Source organism: Alexandromys fortis, unplaced genomic scaffold, assembly GCF_014885135.2.
Source record: "Alexandromys fortis isolate MF-2015 unplaced genomic scaffold, M_Fortis_MF-2015_v1.1 scaffold_2_1_26212458, whole genome shotgun sequence".
NCBI classification, from domain to species: Eukaryota; Metazoa; Chordata; class Mammalia; order Rodentia; family Cricetidae; genus Alexandromys; species Alexandromys fortis.
This window is the reverse complement of record NW_026067930.1, coordinates 22,860,184-22,880,012: the sequence shown is the minus strand read 5'-3', so window position 1 is coordinate 22,880,012 and position 19,829 is coordinate 22,860,184. Positions and strand designations below refer to the sequence as shown.

At 40.7% G+C, this 19,829-nt stretch overlaps 1 protein-coding gene across 2 annotated transcripts in view; it reads right to left on the bottom strand.

Annotated features, from left to right (window-relative positions):
• Window positions 1-456: 456 nt before the first annotated feature.
• Fbxl4 (F-box and leucine rich repeat protein 4) overlaps window positions 457-19,829 on the bottom strand; it is a 74,147-nt gene continuing 54,774 nt past the window's right edge. The window contains exons 7-9 of one of the 2 annotated variants that reach the window (XM_050144950.1): window positions 13,271-13,342; window positions 6,353-6,665; window positions 457-978 (exon numbers count right to left, since the gene is read on the bottom strand). In XM_050144950.1, coding sequence (XP_050000907.1) covers window positions 815-978; window positions 6,353-6,665; window positions 13,271-13,342 — 549 coding nt within the window. In that variant the 3' untranslated portion in view covers window positions 457-814. The remainder of the gene's footprint in view (window positions 979-6,352; window positions 6,666-13,270; window positions 13,343-19,829) is intronic. The other variant, XM_050144951.1, reaches the window with a different exon arrangement.

Sequence of the window (19,829 nt, the reverse complement as noted above, 5' to 3'; positions counted from 1 at the left end):
TTAACTGTGATATGGGATTCCCCTCTGTATGCTGTGAATACCATTGGTTAATAAAGAAGCTGCTTTTAGCCAATGACTTAACAGAATATAGCCAGGCTGGAAGAGATATATATATAAAGAGAGAGTAGGCAGAGTGAGAGAGACACCATGTAGCCCCTGCAGGAGACAGACGCTGGATGCTGGACAGAACCCTGTGTATGCCACAACCACATGGCAATACAAAGGATAATAGAAATGGGTTAATTTAAAATATAAGAGCTAGCTACGAATATGCATAAGCTAATAGGCCAAGCAATGTTTTAATTAATACAGTTTCTGTGTGATTATTTCGGGTCTGGGTGGGTGGGAAATGAATGAGCAGTCTCCGCCTACATAACTGGCTCTCCCAATTTTGTATCCGGCAAACAAAACACTTGCCAGGTCAGAAGGTCTAATAAAGACTCTTTACAATGAGGAGATGTGTAAAATCACTTTATTTTCATAAATATTTTGATTATTTTATTGTTCAATGTATTCCTTTAAAATAAATTAGAGTATTTCCATATTATTCCTTTTACATACAATTATTGATTAAAGCATAGCATTGACCAACATAATGGGAAAGAACATCAGCAAGTCACATATTTCTAAAAAAAAGTGCCTGTGATATTCTAAAGAACATTCTGTATATTTTAACTTGATTTAACGGTTAATTTTACATTTTCCTTTAAATTTACAAATGTCTTCATTCTCAATATTATATAAAATACCAAAGTCATCTCTCAAATAAAACCTCCCCGAAGCATGTTGATTTAATGACAGAACAGGTATGAAGTCACTGGGTAAAGCTCTTTTTTATGAATACTTTTGGAAAGCTGGCATTGAGTTCCAACACTGCCCTGTTGTCAATCTGAGAACAGAAGGACACGTCAAGGAGGGAAAGATCTTTGCAGGACTCCAGGAGCTTTCTCAGCGATGCTGGACTCACCATTCTTGTTCCTGTTTAAGAAAACAAAGCATCAAAAAAAAAAAAACGTGCTAATAATGAGTTCCTCTGCTTCTAAGCTTATAGAAAATATACAAAATATAAGCTTACATAAAATAAGCAAACTTTTAAATCATTTTAAAAACAAAATACTTTTATATTAAACAATTTTGCTTAACAAAAGAAAACCTGACTATTCTCAGACAATTTGGCAATGAGAACCTCAACCTTGTCAACTCTCTACCATTCCTATGTCAACACTGCCCCACTCCCCCCTCACTTCCCTGCATCACTGCCCCAGTGCAGAAAGGCTACCCATATCTCACCTAACTTAACTCATGGGCGATCCATATGCCGCCCGTTATCCAGCAAAGCTGATGATTCCCCTTCGATTACAGCTTAGCAGCAGCTACCAAAGCGAACTTGAGCATCTAGTTTAGGTTTGGAAGGGAAAGTAATGCATCTGCCTTAGGGAGCTACTGACCAGGGCATAAAACAAACACAGCACAACTTGCTGTCCTCTAGTGGGCGGCTGGAAGACAGATGAAGGACGACAAGTGACTTCTGCCTGTGTTAAATTTGCAGTGATTATAGTATATCCAATTGGAAGCTAAATTTAATAAATTATGAAAAACATCTAGTACACGATAGGCACTTAATAGATATCAAATATTATAAGGGTCTATGAAATGCTCTTTATAAAACACATTCTGTTTTAATTATAGCTTTTCTGGGAGAAGCAATCACTGTCATAATACATAAGGACGTTTACTGACAAAGGCATTAGGATCTGGGTTTGTCTTTTTTTCTGTTTGTTTTCTGTAGTGTTGGGGATTAAATCCAGAGCCTTGTGTACACTGAACAAGGGCTCTATACTAATCTATAAACCCAGACCAGGAAAACACGAACCTCATTTCATGTAACTCCTTTCTACACACCTTACTCTCATGGATTCCCATGCTGTAATTATAAGGCACTTCCTGCCACCTATCCGTACCTGGTCCCAAGTTAAACCTGCCCAGATTACCCCTGGGATTCAGAACGGCCTCTATTCTCCATAAGGACAAGTTCCCTAAGACACAGAGAGCTGGACTGGCACTGCGATGCTTGGTTGTGTATACAGAAAAGCAGGAATAGCTTTGATGAGAAAAGAACAAGCTTCACCAGGAGGGAAGCATGTACGGAAGTCACTGTGAATAAACACTGGTCTAGGGCAGTGCAGGGGACAGGGATAGGAGGAGCATGTAGGCCAGCCAAAGATTGGCAGCACACAAGACCTTCACAGGTCCAAGCCAGATGGGGTCCAGCACCAAGAGCGAGAAGAGGACACAGGCTCCACTTTAACCAAGAAGTTGAGTACAACTGATAACTACTGGCAAAAGAAATCAGTTTTCTCTAACACAGCATCCACTGGGTATATCAACCACAGTCCAGAGCAGGCACCAAGCCAAGGAGCTGATGGCCGACATAAAACAGACTCCATGGATGTTTGGTTTCATTTTTTGTTTGTTTGCTTTTTAATCTTATTAGTGGTTTGGTTATTTGTTTTAAATTTTGTTTTTATTCTTGTTCTTTAGCTTTTTAGAGAGAGAGAGAGAGAGAGACAGACAGACAGACAGACAGACAGAGACAGAACCAGGAAGGTTGGTGGGCATGAGCCTCCTGAACTGAAGCACAGAGTCCTGATGACAGAACCAACATCCCAGTCTGAGGCTTTGTTCTGTCTCATAGTAAAAGCTGGGCTTCAGCTATGGAAGATAACAATCCAACTCCAATAGATCAGGTAAAATATAACACAAATGAAGCATTTTGTTCAAAGTGTGTTAATTATGTATGATTCCCTGCTTAAAATTACTTAGAATCAACCATATGCAACAATACAAGCACTAATGTATCATAGATGTGGACATGGAGAAACTTTAGCCCAAACCAAACCCAGATGCTGAAAATCTTCAGGTTTTTCCTTTGATGAATATTAGGTAAAGAGGAAAGGATATGCAAGTACTCTATAAAAATTGAGACCCGTTATTATGAGTACTGACATAGTGCCAAAGACAGTTCATGTATTCTGTGATGATGTATGGGCAATAATGGTAGCACCACTGGCACCTCTGCATGGGTTGCTTGCCGATGAATTCAGTGAAGACACATAGAATTCCAGGATTCTGAAGAATTATCAACAGATCTATCTTATGGTAGAACAATTCAAAAACTAGAATCGCCACAGGCAGAGATTGCCGACTTTTTTTTTAAAACAAGAGTTTAACATTAAAACCTTTTCAACTCTAACTTGAATTCATTTTACAAACTGATTCAATTTCTGTTCTTAATAAAACTGGAGAATACAACTCATGTAAATCTTACGCTCTGACTGGACTCAAACTTGCTATTTAGAGCATGTAAAGCTTTGGGTTATGTTGCTCGACTCACCATTATATTCTCCCTGTCTCTGTCTCTCTCCCTAGGCCAATGTATCCACCCATCTTACTTTCTACCAAGCAGTCTTATCAGGACAACTGTTTATTACAAGTTGATTTAGCTTCCTTGCAAAAGGTCAACAATTAGGTGTTAGGTCAAAGAGGCAGACTTTATAAAAAATTTATGGAAGAAATTCATCATGTCCAACAACAATAAAAATCCCCCAATACTAATAGAGAAGAAAAAAAAGAACAGATAATTACCCAACCAACCAGGAGACAACCAATCAAATGACAGGACTTAGTAAGCACCTCTCACTAATCAAGTTACTTAAAGGTAACTAGTCTCACCTCACCAATGAAGAGACACAGACTGGCTGGCTGACTAAACTAAAACACTAGCTCCAACTGTCTGCTGTGCTCAAGAAACACCCCTCACTGGGAAAGACATCCATAGACTGAGAGTCAAAGGAAAGAGTCAGTCTATCAAGCAAACAAAAGCCAAAATCAAGCTGGTATAACCATTCTGATATCTAACAAAGTAGACTTCAAATGAAAACTATCCAGAATAAATATAGCCCACTGCATATTAATAACTTTGAACATACATCAATAACAATATATATGCAAAAATATTTGTACCAAATGTTAGAACTTATGATTTCATAAAATAAGCACTAATGGGCATAAGAAAATATGGCAGGTACCCATTATAGTAACACTAGGTGACTTCAATATCCCCCTCTTATCTTTAATTAGGCCAAATTAAAAATCAAGAAAGAAATTTCAGAGTTAAACTATCTGGCAGATCAATTAGATTTAGCAAATGTCTTCAGACTCTTCCAACCAGAAGCAGTGAAATAGTTTTCTTATCAGTCCATGGAATCATGTAGAGGTAGTCACATTCTAGCTCGCAGAGCAAGTGTTAACAAATACCCATGGCTTGAAATAACTTCCCACCTCATCACAGTGAAATAACTGGAATCAACAGAAGAGAATCTATAAAAATTCTTGGTGGCTGAAAAATATACTTTTGAATGATGAATAGAGTCACTGAAGAACTCCAGAAATTTTTTTTCTCAAATTTCTATAACCAAACAGAACTTAAAGCACAACATACCAGAACCCTGAAAAACAGCTCAGGCAATCCTAAGTAAGGAAAAGAGCAATGTTTGGTAACCTCAAACTGTTTACTATAGAGTGACAGTAACAAGCTGGCATGGTACTAGTACAAAAACAGATACACAGACTGTGTTGGTTTTTGTCAACTTGACACAAACCTAGACATATCTGGATGGCAGAAATGTCAACTGAGGATTGCCTCCTTCTGACTGACTTGTAAGAAAGTCTTTGGGAGAAGGGCCCAAGCTCCCTGTGGGCAGTGCCACTTCTGGGCAGGTGGTCTTGGGTTTTATAAGAAAGCCACAAGGAAAGAGCAAGTAAGCAGCATGCGTCAATAGTCTCTGCTCCAGTTCAGGCCTCCATGGCCCCGCATGAACTCCTGTCCTGACATCCCTCAGCAGCAGACTATGATCTGCAAGTTACAAGATTAAATACCCTTTCCTCCCAAGTTGTTTCTGTTGTAGTATTATCATAGTAGTAGAAAGCAAACAGGACAATGACCAATGTGGCAGAATACTTATTAAATAAATCCACATTATTTTTGTCACAGATGTCAAAAACATACATGAGAAAGAACACTCTTCATTAAGGAAATCTAGCTATCCACCTGTAGAAGAATGAAACTAGATCCCTATCTCTTATTCTCTACAAAAATATCAATTCAGACTGGATCAAAACCTTAAATGAAAGGCCTCTGGAAGGGCTAAGGGAAAACACTCCAATAAACAAGGACTTTCTGAAAAAACTCCAATCATAGAAAATTATACCAAGACTGACAGACAGGATTAAAAAACTTCAGCACAACAGATGAAATAATCACTAAAGAGACAACTTACAGAATGGTGAAAAAAAAAAAAAAAACCCTTGCCAACTGCATGCTGGAAACGAGATTGAAACCTATATGAAGAAATCCGCAAGGAACACCAAAAGAGGAAGCCATCTAACCAGTCAGTGTACTAATGAACTGCAGACAGCCTCAACTACATTCCTGAAAAAGTGTTAAACATCTTTAACCATCAAGAAAATGCACATGGGAACTTCTTTGAGAGTGTGTCCACTCCATCCCCAGCTCCTGAAGAATGGTTACCATCAAGCAAACATGTCAACACATGACAGTAAATGTTGATGAGGATGTGGGGAAAGAAAGTCTGTGGGTGAGACTGTAAACTGGTACAGCCACTATGAAAGTCAGTGCTGAGGTCCCTCAAAAAGCTAAAAACAGAAGCAACACACGACCCAACTACACTACTCCTATGTACACATCTGACAGACTCAAGTCAACACACCAGAGTGATACTTTCATCTCTATGTTTATCACTGCACTGTTCACAGTAGTGACTGCAACCAGCCTAGATGTCCATCAATATACAAAGGGAGGAAGAAATTCTGGTAAACACATGTAATTTTCTTCAGTTATGAAGAAAAATGAAATCATGACACTTGCACGAAATGGAAGTCTTTAAAGATAATTATGTTAAATGAAATAAAAACTACATACCACTGGTTCTCTCTCATATGTGTACATTAGATTTACATTCACGCATTCTTGTGTATGTTTAATCAGAAATTCTTAGGACAGTAGAGAGGAGACTGTGAAAGGAGTAGTAGAGAGTTTAAGAGAGGAGAGCAGGGAAAATAAGGGTGGTGGAACACATTTGACATAAAGGTAAAAGCAGGTACAATCTGGGGGAAGGTAAGAGCCAGAAAGGGAGCTATGGTGTAATGAAGGGCTTTGGGGAGATGAGAATGAGTAAGAATAAAGTAAATTGGTGAATGGATATGAAAATTCCATAACAAAACCCATTATTTTGTATACAAACTTAAAAATATTTACATATTGCACCCTTACCTAATATGTCCAGTTGCTGTAATCTGGTACAGTTGGATGCCAGCTCTTCTATGTCTGTGTCACACACAGACCTGTTAGCTGTGAGAAAGAGTTTCTGCAAGTTGGGGAGCTGACGCGCCAGTCTGGCGAAGCACCCAGTGCTGCTCTGAAGGGTGGGACACCAGCCAAGGTCCAGTTCCTCGAGAAGCACACACCCAGAAGCCAACTCTGCTATCCCGTTCTCTGTAAAATTCTTGCATCTCCACAGATCCAGGGTCCGGAGGTTTTTACACTTGGCTCCTATCATGCTGGCTATCACATCATAATCTTCAATCTGGAAATCAAACAGTTCCAGTTCTTTATATGTCACATGCAGGAATATAAACAGCTTAAAACATTCTTCTTCTTTTTTCCCCCTGTTTTTCGAGACAGGGTTTCTTTGTGTAGCACTGACTGTCAAGAAACTCATTCTGTAGACCATACTAGCCTTGAACTCAGAGATTTGCCTGCCTCTGCCTCCCATGTGCTGTGATTAAACGCATGAGTTACCACTGTCCAGCTCTTTAGGACATTCTTAATCATCTCTTATTGTTGCTTTCAAGTAAACACACCTATGTCCTTGCTAACATTTGTTTACTCATCCTACATCTCCCAATACTTCAAAAAGCATGAGTAGTGAGCTGGGCAGCTGGTCATCTGATAAAGTGCCTGGCATGTGATCATGAGGACCTGAGTGTAATCCCTAGCATTATGTAAAATCTAGGTGTGGAGTATACACTTGTAATCACAACACTGGAGAAAGAAGAAATGGGAAAATACTGGGGCTTGACGGCCGGGTAATTTAGCCAAACAGGTGAGTTCTAGGTTTAGTAAGAGACCGTGCCTCAAAAATAAAGTAAGATGTCCACATTAACCTCTGGTTAATAATGACCTCTGGTAATAAAAGAGACGTCCTGATTGGGGTTGGGCATTTTGGGGTTAGGGAAAACTCTAAGAACCCACAAGGATGACCACAATTAAGACTCCTAGTAATAGTGGAGAAAGTGCCTTAATTACGGATCTATGGTGAACAGATTGGTGACTTCCCTAACTGTCCCCAGAGATACTCTATCCAGTAACTGATGGAAGCAGAGGCAAAGATCCACAGACAAGCACTAGGTTGAGCTACAAGAGTCTTATGGAAGAAAGGGAGGAGGGACTATATGAATCAGGGGGGTAATGATGGGGGAGGAACCCACAGAGGCAGCTGACCTGAGCTCATGGGAGCTCATGGATGCTGGACCAATAGTTGGGGAGCCTGCATGGGACCAACCTAGGCCTTCTACAGGTGTGTGACAATCATGTAGCTTGGTCTCTTAGTAGGGCTTCTAAGAGTGAGAGCAGAACCTCTCCCTGGAGCTTAGCTGACTTTTGGTAACGTGTACCCCATGCTGAATTACCTTGACTAAGGGGAGGAGCTCACTTCTGCCCCAATTTGATGTGCCACCATTTGTGCAAGCCTATGGGAGACCGAGAAAGAGTGGATGGGGGGGGGCACAATGGGAAAGGGAAGGGGACAGGAGGAGAGGAGGGTGGGAAAACTGGTTGGTATGTAAAATAAATGAAAAAAATTGTTATTTAAATAAAATCTAAAAGAAAAAAGAATGGAAAAAATCAAAAAGCAATGACTGTCAGTGTATACATGTATGTGCATACACTTCTTCACAGACATGAGCACACTCATATAGACAAAAATCACCTAAAAACCCAATTAACAGAACTAGAGAGAATATTAATGAATTAAATTCCACAGCAGCCCTCAGTCTCTCATGAACAAGTCATATTTTTTCTGCCTACCATTTTAACACTGTCACAGCTATCTGTTGACAGGGCCTAGTTTCTTCTACTTTACATATGATTAGTGTACGCAGATGGGTACTTCATCTCTCCCTGACAAACATGTATACTTTGGTAGTTTCTAAACTGTGTGGAAATGCTGAGAGTAATAAGTAGGATGGTAGTTTGGGGCTCAGTAAGGATTTATAGACTGAACGTGCAACAGAAAAGGGCTTTAGACTACAGTATGCTAATCACTAGAGGTCCCCAGTACTTACTCATGATAAAGGATAGGCATCTAGTAACCAAGGATTACACATTTCCACCCTTGTGCTTTCTGTGCTTTAATGTTTCTTTAAAGAGGTGCTTTCAAGGAGGTCATGTGACTTCATTATAATCAGGTATCAAAGTTACCACCAGAAGTCAGAAGGAAACAAAATAGTATTTTATAATGACTTTTTCTTTTGGGTCATTTATGTATTCATTTTAAACAAACAAATATATATATATACACACACAGTCACTATGATAGACCTCCCCAGATGCCAGGAACAAAAATAACTGCCCCCATCCCTGAAATATTTTGCTTACAGTTTTAGAAAGACACGGAGACAAATAAATGGGGGGAAACAATTCAGTGATGACAAGTGTGATGTAATAAAGCAGAGCGATGTAGGAACCTCAGAGGGTATCAGTTGAGGGTGGGAACAGTTCTCCAGGGATGAGTAGGCACATCCAAGGAACAGCCATGGGACTGAATGAGAACAGTGAGAGAGACAGGCTATGGAGAGAGCAGAGCTAAGCAGGGCCTGGAGATTTAGCTATGAAGGAGCTGGATTTTTATTTTATACACTGAGAAGAAAAGGAGTATTTCAAGTTAAGGAAAGGTATATGACTGACACTCGAGCAAATCCCTTTCTGGCTTCTGAAGGATGGAGATGGCCCATGGTAGGTGAGAATGGAGGAGGAAAAATTCCTGAGTGGACTGAGAAAGTTCAATGTGACATCTCAGGGTCCTTGATGAAGAGGACACCGAACAGATCTGGGGCTATGTTTCTGAGTAGGGACTAAAGACTGACACAACAGGTGTCCTCTAAGGTTCTGGTCTAACTAAGCAAGTGCGTCTGGGGGACTCAAAGTCCACAACAAACAGGTCGGGGGAACATCACCATCTCTACAAGTGAGTTCACCTGCAAAATTAGTACATCTTTGCAGAATATTAGTTGAAGGTGCATTACTTTTGTTTTTGCTGTTGAACATTTTTCAGTGATGTAAAGGTGTGTTGCATTCTTTTATGCTGCATTTGTTAACTCTGTGAAGCTGTGATACTATGCCTTTCTAAAACCTCTGATGGTCTAATAAAGAGCTGAATGAATAGCCAGGCAGGAGAAAGGATAAATAGGGTTGGCAAGCAATGAGAATAAATAGGAGGAGACATCTGGGAAGAGAGGATGGAGGAACATGAAAAGGAGAAGGAGAGGACACCAGGGGCCAGAGACTCAGCTACACAACAGGCCATGGAGTAAGCAGTAAAGAAAGAGATAAGGGAATAGAGCAAGATAAAAACTCAGAGGCAAAAGGTAGATGGAATAATTTAAGAAAAGCTGGTTAGGAACAAGTCAAGCTAAGGCCAGGCATTCATAAGGAATAAGTCTCTGTGGAAGACGGGTGGTAAACCCCCAAAAGAGCCTAAGAGTAAAACAACAAAAACAGCAACAGACATCCAATTAGTATCTTTAAAGAAGAATCGACCTTTCTGACATCCATGATATGACGGTGCTGATTCTGCCTTGGGGCACTCACTCACATGCCGAATGAGTCTCTACCAGCAGACCACAAAGAGGGAAATCCTACAACAGTTCTGGGTGTAAACTTTTCACAGCATCATTAAACAAACAAGGAAAACAAAACTCAAGGCAGAAAAAATAACAATCTAACTGTTTATTTTTGCTAAATTGAAAGCAACCTATTTTTTTAACTAGTGTGCAATATATTTTTATTTTGAACTTACTGAAAAATAGCTACATCAGGGTAGTGAGAAACATATGGCTCCCTGAAATTTTGATTAAGGAGATGGCAAAAGATCCATTCTTAATAATTACAACTTTTTCCAAATTATAAAATAATTGAAAAGAGTTTAGACACAACATGAAGATATTGTAATAGTTCACATTTTTGATATTAAAACTTCAAAATTGGGCAGGTATCTTACACTTGTATCATACAAAAATTGAAACGAGTGTATTTCCAACCGGCTATGAGCTAACGGACCGGACAGCACAGCAGCAGAACCTACCAATGAATGCAGTGTTCTCAGGGCATTACGTATGCTCTCTTTTTACACAGTTCCTCTTCTGGTACCCACGGGGTAGAAAGTAGACGCAAGTCCATTCACTGAAGCGTTTACTTTTATTCTAAATTCTGCCTGCTCATGACTACTCAGAACATAGACTATATTTCTTAGCTTCCCCTGCTACAAAGTGTGCCATGTGATTGAGTTCTGGATAGTATGAAGTAGTCTGAAAAGGTACGATACTTCTACAAAAAGTCCTTAAGGGAAAGTACTGTGCCTTTGTTCCTTCCTTACAGTTTGGCATGGAAATGGGATGGCCAGAGCCCTATCCCTAACACTGAGGTCAAATGTGCAATGCAGTCTTCAAGAGTAAAGTCTAGATCTGCGAGGAATGAGGAGTCAAGCTGGAAAACCAGCCAGGCTTGTTTACTTCCTATACTCCACTTACAAGGAAGAGAAATAAACAGTCTTGTAGAAGCAGTCATTGGAAAGTTTTACCCAATTTTAATCAGTATGCTTGCAAATTTGCCAAAAGATTTTTAAAGATTAAAGATTGAAATAAACTATTAAAGCAAGCTTCAGATTGCTATGAGGCTTTATTACCTACATGGCATTGTTTTCCATTACAATAGATTCTAAGATGTAAAGCTGGCTTTATATGAATGGTGTCCTGGAGCCTCTGGGGGTATGCTGGGAACGTGGCTTCTATGTAGTGCTGGCTATAAGCTCATTTCCAAAGAGAAAGGGGCAGACAACAACTCCAAGAGTTGATGCTGTTTATCCTGAAATAGAGCTGGGCTCTTCTTGGGAAGAGGTGTGCTTACGCACATCAGAACGATACAGCAGAAAACCTGTTGGCAAACCAAGCAAAACCATAGTAATCTGGAAACAGGAATACAGTTCTTGTCAAATTCTGCAAACAACCTTCCTGACAAAGTTGCTGGACATGAGTTCATGTGAAACTGTGCTCCATGGGATTTAAACTAATGTAATAAATATGTAAAATAAATAAAACTAAAAATAAAACAAACTCTCAAAACTTTAAAGAACTAATCATCTACTCAAAATAATAGTTTTTTTTCTCCTCACAAATTGCAGGACAACTGAGAGTTTCCAAAGAGTGCTAACAACCAAAAGAGGGCCTAGACTGTTAGGAGGATGGGCCACTGTAGCAGCATCTCACAGTAATCACACACTTTATTGTGAAAACAGCCTGTTTACTGGCAGGCTCCATTGCTACCGTGTGCTACGCTCTAATCTATGTAGTATGGGAAAGCAGTTCCATATTGATGAAGGCTGGAAGGCAGGGGTTAAGCAAAGGCAAACTTTGTAGGGAACAATGCTACGTTAGCACCCCAAAGGGAAGAGACACCAGAATCATTCCCTAATGTTCATCAGGAATCCCTGCTCTGTTCTAACCATATGTAAACTTTTATAATTGAATATTCTTCAGGGCTAATTTTCCACAGATCAATTTTGGGAAATACTGAATTAAAATACAGTATTTTAACTATAAATATTTATGTATATACTCCATCACAAAAATTCTGACTCAAGCTGTGGCCAGAGGCCTGCTTTCCCAGAGGATAATGCTCCAATTTAAGAAAGGGGTAGGAATAACAAACAGAAGAGAATACTCAGAGTGAAATGAAATAGGGTCCTTACTGATCTTAGTGGGGCAGCCTAGCAATCTGTAAAGAGCAAAGCACCTGATCTGTTGTCACAGAAACTGTCATCATGGGTCACTGGGTTCCTCTAGATTAGCAACAGAAGAGATCCAAAGAAGTCTGTGAAATGACTCACAAAAGTAAGAATTTGACTTGAAGAACGAGAATCTACTGGGCTCCCAAGATTGTCTCTGGGAACTGGGACTGTTTTGGTCCATACGTGCACTTTAATAAGACCTAAGCACTGAGTCTAGATGTGAAAGCACCTTACATACGTCATTATAAAAAGGTTTGTCTAGACTCCATTGTCCAATTTTTGGACATTTTTGAAGCAATTGCTAAATGACAAAAAAGTCCAATTAGTATCCAAGCCTAGGATTCCAGATTTCCCTGACTGCCAGCTTATTGAAGGCCTGGAACGAAGTGGATGCAGTGCTGGACAGGTCTGGGATCCACATTTGCTTTGATGGTAGGCAGCAGAAGACATAATAACGGGCTGGTCCACAGGAAGACTCACTTCCTCTTCTGCCTGTGTAGGTGTGTACACGCAGATCCCAACAGTTCAACTATCCTTTAAGTCTCAGAATACTTTTTAAGCCATTTAGCTACATAGTTTAGATCAATGAATTTACATTTTCTCATTACCTCTTCCAGGACAAGTAAAGCTACAGTTTATATGTTGAAGGCCTTTAGAAGTTTTCTAATCTAAGAATCAGGCATCTGAATTTCAGACTAGTAAATTTTTAAAAAGAACAACCAAAACACAACTGAGTCCTAATATAGGGCATCAGCCTTTTTACTGTGCCTGGTAAAGAAGTAAAGACGCTCACAGAAACACAACACACCTATCATCTATCAAACTTCTAAGAGTTAATCGCAGGACTTAAATTGAGTTTTGTGAAATCTCACTAAGCCACCAACATCTGGGTGTGATACATGTCCAACACTTTTGTAAAGGATCCACACAGGTAATGAGCCTGAGACAACACTCCCTCCACCCAAGGGAGTGATTCAAAGACATAGCCTCCAATGTGAGGAGGGGAAGTGTTTGAATGTGGGACACAAAGTATGCGGGTATGTATGTGGTGGGTGGGCCAGGTAAAGCTCACCCCTGTAGCAAAAAGATAAGAAGGCATTAGGTATGAAGAATATCCAAGCACTTACCATCACACAGCTGCCCAGGCTGAGGTGCTGGAGCTCTGCACAGAAGTTCAAGATGCTCAGCAGTGCTGTTTGCTGCCATCAGGGACCACATCAGAGGCAAAGGCAGAAAGTGAATGAGCGTGAAACAAAGAGAAGAGGTCAATTAGACATTAAAGGCTGTCACTGCCTTTCCTGAAATCCAGATGAAAACCTGGGTTACAGAGTCCACAGATGCCATTTAATGAGTCCCCAGGTGCTCGCACCATTGACTGGCTGGGTTTCGAGGTAATCATTAGCAGTCCCCGTGTAAGCCATCACTTAGTATGGCTTTACATACTCTAAAGACATCTATGTTCCCCACAGCCTATCAGTTTACTTCTCAGGTAAGCACTTGAGGACTGAGAGAGAGCTAGAGCTAGAGCAAGAAAGCAATAGAGTAAAAGCAAGAGAGTGATGGGGGGGGGAGGGGGGAGAGGAAGCACCCCACAGGGGGCTGGTGACACTCCTGAAGAGCAGCTGCAGCTCTGACATTCACCGATTAGCTGTAGTCTGATGGAACTGCCAATAGAGTCACCCCAAATCAGGACTGAGCTGGTGACTTTAATGTCAAAGGATTCTCTCTGCTGACAAGGATACCAACAACCATTGAGCACCTGTCAGTAGCAGATGCTGACGGAAACATACCTAACATGCACTTTCTAGTCATGTTCCTGCCATTTAATCCCGTCTATCCTCTGCTGTGAAAATGTCTGACCATTAAACATCCACAAGCATGCTAGACTGCTGTATGGTCAGAAGTAAAAGACAGTTTTCAGTTTTTAGTGTGTGTGTGTGTGTGTGTGTGTGTGTGTGTGTGTGTGTAGACAGGCCATATGAGACAGGTTGACTTCGAGTTGAACCATATCACCCAACTAACAATAACATCATAATTGTTTTCATCACAGTACTGGGCCGTTTAAAAAAAATTTGCTTTATAGTAATTTTCCCTCCCAGGAATACTTTGGACACTTCCTTTATTCTGGAACTTCTGTTCAGTGAACACTAGACTCTCCCAATTGTTTGTAGTGGTTTAAAAATACATATCTAGACTCCTACCTTTCAGATGCAGAGCCAACTTCCTGTCTTTGGAGGGACTCTCTTTTAACAAAGAGTGTGCAGTGGCTATAACTGGTGACTGGATGCCTGGGCCACAGAGTTCACAGCTATTTGATCAAGCACTCTGCTGGGTGTTTCTATGTGGGGCTTTCTGGACAAGATTAACATTTAAACCTGTGGGCTGAGTAAGGCAGACTGTTCTCTCATGTACCAGCTACTCCGTTTAAGGCTTCAACAGAACAAAAGTGCCGAGTCCACCAAATACAACAGAGAGCCAATGTCTGCAGAGGAGTTCTGCTAGTTCCCAGGGAGTGAGCCCAGAAGCCCAGCAGACAGCCTGGCTGCAATCTCCCTTCTTTGAGTGTCCTTAGAGTCAAAACAACCAGCGGGAACACTCCAGATTCCCCAGTCATAGAACTGTGTGAGATGATAAATGTAGGTTGTTTTGGTATAACCGATATATAATGAAGTTAATAATACAATGATTGATACAAAGTGAATATAACATTTATGAAATGAATGAACAGGTTCCCTATGATGATTAAAACTATATAAATTTACAGTAGTGCCTGATGTTCAGTGTCTATAAATGAACAGACTCTTCAAACAGTGCTAATTCAGTAATTTATTCTTTGTATCCAGTTTGGAATTCATCTCCTTTATTGACTTTAAAATTCCAATAAGTATAATTTATCTCCTAGACTTCAAACCAGTTCCTTCTTACATGTTTTTGTTTAGTCTACATATATTCTGTTTATTTCTAGTTTTGTTTGAGACAGGGTCTCATTTCGCAGCACTGGCTCTTCTGGAACTTGCTATGCAATCCTGAATGGCCTCAAAGAGAGGTCTGCCCGCCTCTGCTCCCGTGCTAGCACTATGCACCACCACACCCAGCTTTGCTTGTTTTCAAGAGCTCTTTTTATTTACTTCTTGGAACCTCACGCCCAAGCCCAAACCCCACTTCCTACTTCTTAGGGTGCTGTCTTGACAGCTCCCTTCCAGGACCAGGACTTCTAAGAAGGTCCCACTCTGCAGGAGACATGTGGATACTGTAGAACTACAAAGAAACTTAGCTCAGTTCTGACCATAACACATGACCAAGATGCAAGGCCCTTTTTTGGTTTACACGCATAGGGTCAGATTCTTCCTTTCTCTCATTCAATAGCCTGGCCCAGAGTAGCCTGGAAAACCACTATCACTCAGACCTGCTCCCCAGCCCCAGGCTGGGACAGTAATGTTCTCTTGGAATAGTTTGAGATAAAGTATTTGAACTTGTCTAGGCTATGCCTTAGAGGAAGCATATCCATCACTGGGTATCTACTTTAAAGACTATAATTTTTTAAGGTATGTTTTTATTCTATGAAAATTTCATACATGTACATGATATATCTTGATCATACCCACCCCTGCTCCTCTTTCCGACTTCTTCAAGACCTCCCCCACTTCATCCCCACTCCCAGTTTTAAGTTCTAATTTTTAATCTACTAAATCAAATTAGCTGCCTGTATGATGCGCATGTGTGCAGGGCCAGCCACTGGAACATACCAGGGCCAAATACTCAAAGAAAACTGACCCTCCCACAGCAGTTATCAACTGCTAATAGCGCCTCAGTCAGTGGTGAGACTGTGAGTCCTCCCTGTCTACACTGGTGAGGTGAGACTGAGTCCTCCCCATCCATGCTGATGAGGTGAGACTGAGTTCTCTCTGTCCACACTGGTGAGGTGACACTGTGAGTCCTCCCTATCCACACTGGTGAGGTGACACTGTGAGTCCTCCCTATCCACACTGGTGAGGTGACACTGTGAGTCCTCCCTATCCACACTGGTGAGGTGACACTGTGAGTCCTCCCTATCCACACTAGTGAGGTGACACTGTGAGTCCTCCCTATCCACACTGGTGAGGTGACACTGTGAGTCCTCCCTATCCACACTGGTGAGGTGACACTGTGAGTCCTCCCTATCCACACTGGTGAGGTGACACTGTGAGTCCTCCCTATCCACACTGGTGAGGTGACACTGTGAGTCCTCCCTATCCACACTGGTGAGGTGACACTGTGAGTCCTCCCTATCCACACTGGTGAGGTGACACTGTGAGTCCTCCCTATCCACACTGGTGAGGTGACACTGTGAGTCCTCCCTATCCACACTGGTGAGGTGACACTGTGAGTCCTCCCTATCCACACTGGTGAGGTGACACTGTGAGTCCTCCCTATCCACACTGGTGAGGTGACACTGTGAGTCCTCCCTATCCACACTGGTGAGGTGACACTGTGAGTCCTCCCTGTCCACACTGGTGAGGTGACACTGTGAGTCCTCCCTATCCACACTGGTGAGGTGACACTGTGAGTCCTCCCTGTCCACACTGGTGAGGTGACACTGTGAGTCCTCCCTGTCCACACTAGTGAGATGAGACTGAGTCCTCCCTGTCCTCACTGATGAGGTAAGACTGGGTCCTCCCTGTCCATGCTGATGAGGTGAGACTGAGTCCTCCCCATCCACACTAGTGAGATGAGACTGAGTCCTCCCCACTGATGGGTGAGACTGAGTCCTCCCCGTTTACATTGATGAACTAGCTGTCTTCTTTCTCTGGTACCAGTCTTGTGCAGGAACCACATCGACTTAAGTTCATGGACACAAAGGTTCAGTCGTGACCAGAAGACACTGTTTCACCACAGTCTTCCAATCTTTCAACCCTATTTAGGGTTGATGTTCCATGAAAAGACTGTAACTTTAAGACACAGGCCCCAAAGTACATCTTCCCAACTCATTAAAAAACAATTTATCATTTATTTTTATGTGTACAAATGTTTACTTGCATGTATGTATGTATGTTCACTACATGTGTGCTTGGTGTTTGTGGAGGTCAGAAGAGGGCACTGGATCTCCTGGAACTGGCTTTACAGAGGCTTGTGAGCCATCAAATCCCAGGCCCTCTCCAGAGTGGTAAGTACTCTTGATACCTCTTCTTCCTGCCCAACTCACTTTTGAACTAAGAGTTCAACTAAGAGTCTCGAAAACATCTCAAAACATTCTTTTCTCTGAACAAACTTTTTTCCTTTTAAATTATATTCTTAGTATTTTTTAAAAAATTTAAATTTAAATATAGTCTTACCACATTCTTTCCACCCCCAAACCCTTCTATATCTTCTCCCACTCCATATTCACTCAACTTTAAGTTCTTTCTCAAAAAATGACGAAATGCTCAAATCATAATCTCCCCAAAACAACAACAACAACAAAAAAATAACCCCCTCCCAAAAAAAACCAACAAAACAAGAAACCGCCAAAACTGTAACCAAATAAAAGCAGGCACACACATAGCTCTGTGGAGTCCACTTTTTGTTGGCCAATGACTCCTGAATATGAGACCTGCCTGGAGTGATTGCTATCCCCACTGTATTCTATTGACAAAATCTGATTTTCCCTTTCCCAGAAGGTATAAATGACAGTTCAGTTGTTAACCTTTGCCCTAGTAGCTAGGTTTTCATTCATTTTTAAAATAATAACAAATTATAGTAAGAAAAAAAACTGCACATCCAAGATGGACAAGACAAGCAGCAGATGGAAAGGAATTCAATAGACGGCACAAGAATCAGTGACCCACTCATTCACACACTCAGGAGTCCCATAAAAACATTAAACTGACGCCATGATACACACACACACACACACACACACACACACACACACACACGACCTGGGGCAGACCTGTGCAGGCCCTGTGTATGCTGCTTCAGTCTCTGTGAGTTCATGAGAGCTTTGCTCATCGTGATTTAGAGGCCTTGCATTCTTGGTGTTCTCCATTCCCTCTGGCCTTTACACTCTTTCAAACTCTTTTTTCCAGAGGTTTTCTGAGCTCTGAGGGGATGGAATTGATGGAGACACCCCATTTAGAGCTGAGTGTCTGCACTAACTTTAAAATATAGAAAAGGAAGTTAAACCTGAATATTTTGGCAAATATTGCACAAAAATTTAATCAGTCTTCATGTTAAATTGGAAATTACAAAAGTTATGAATAGTAAAGAAAACTATCATTTTTATTCTCACTTTAAAGGGGATCTATCACAGAACAAAAGAAGCCTCATGTTTAAGGATCTCATTCAACTTTGCTGAAAAGATGCGGTGTGAGATCAAAGGAAGACTGCAGTGCAGAAGGATAAGGATGATGACAAAGACAGATGCTGTGAGGACTTAACAAGGAGCTAAAGAAAGATAAACCAAAGGCTGGAATGTAAGCACGAAGTGAGCAAATATAAAAGACCCTACGTTCAAGGTCCTCTCCAGCCAGGCTGAAGAGTGATGAGCCAATCCTAGGTTAGGAGATTGCAGCTGTGGCATCAGTCTGCAAACTCTCTACACCTAGTAAACTTCTTTCCTCACAGGACAGGTGCAGAACAATCTCTGTCTATGGCATTCATATCTAGAATGAAGTTATTACTACTAACGTCAAAGCAAAGAGAAGAACTGACTCTTTATATAGAAAATGGTTCAATTTTGGGAGTCTCAACAGTTTAGGGTAAGAGTTGGCAAGCTACAACTCACAGGCAAAATACACTTTGCTACCCATTTTTGTAAATGAAGTTCTATAGGAATCGTTTCAGCATTGACTACAGCTGTTCTCTCACTCAGCAACATGTGCGTGTATGATCTAAATATTTAGAGCCTATAGGATCTAAAATATTTACCCACTCAAAACAATTCTACCATAGCAAGCATCTGTAACATTTCTATATATCTACAGCATACCAACAGGTGAATCAAAACTGCATAAAGTATACTATTAAAAAGAGACATTTGCCAGGTGGTGGTGGCATGCCTTTAACTCTAGAACTTGGGAAGCAAAGGTAGGTGGACCTCTGTGAGTTTGAGGCCAACCTGGTATACAGAGTGAGATCTAAGATAGTCAGTAAAACCCTGTCTCAGAAAACAAAGAAACAAACAGAAACCCTGACACAACAAAACAAAATAAAAACAAACAGAAAAGATACTCAACAGTAAAAAGTTTTACAAAACTTTTTTTTAAGACTCTAAGTACCCTTTAGTATTCTAAGTCCACAAATTCTATTGGTTACTTCTGCAAATTTAACTCAATAGAAGCACATATAATTTTAAATAATTTAAATAGTAGCTTTAAGAATGCAAGGCAGCATATTCACTTTTAAATGAGTTTATAATTTTCATGTCTGAGTCAAATTGCTTTGAGAAGGAATATGCTAAGAAGTGATTGGAACCATGTTTTCTGCATAATGATCAAGCCAAGACTCTAGGAAAGTAATGCTGTCTAGTAGAATATAAGTTCAGAAAAGACAGAATTTGTCTACACTTCCTAAAAATCTACCCAACCTATTCAGCAGCTTCAGAATCTAATGGACCAGTATTGGTAATAAGTCAACAAGTCTATCAAAAGAGTTTCATAACCTAGTACCACATTATAAGAACAAATATGTAATCAAATATTCATGTAGATCACATGACTGTTGGTAAGC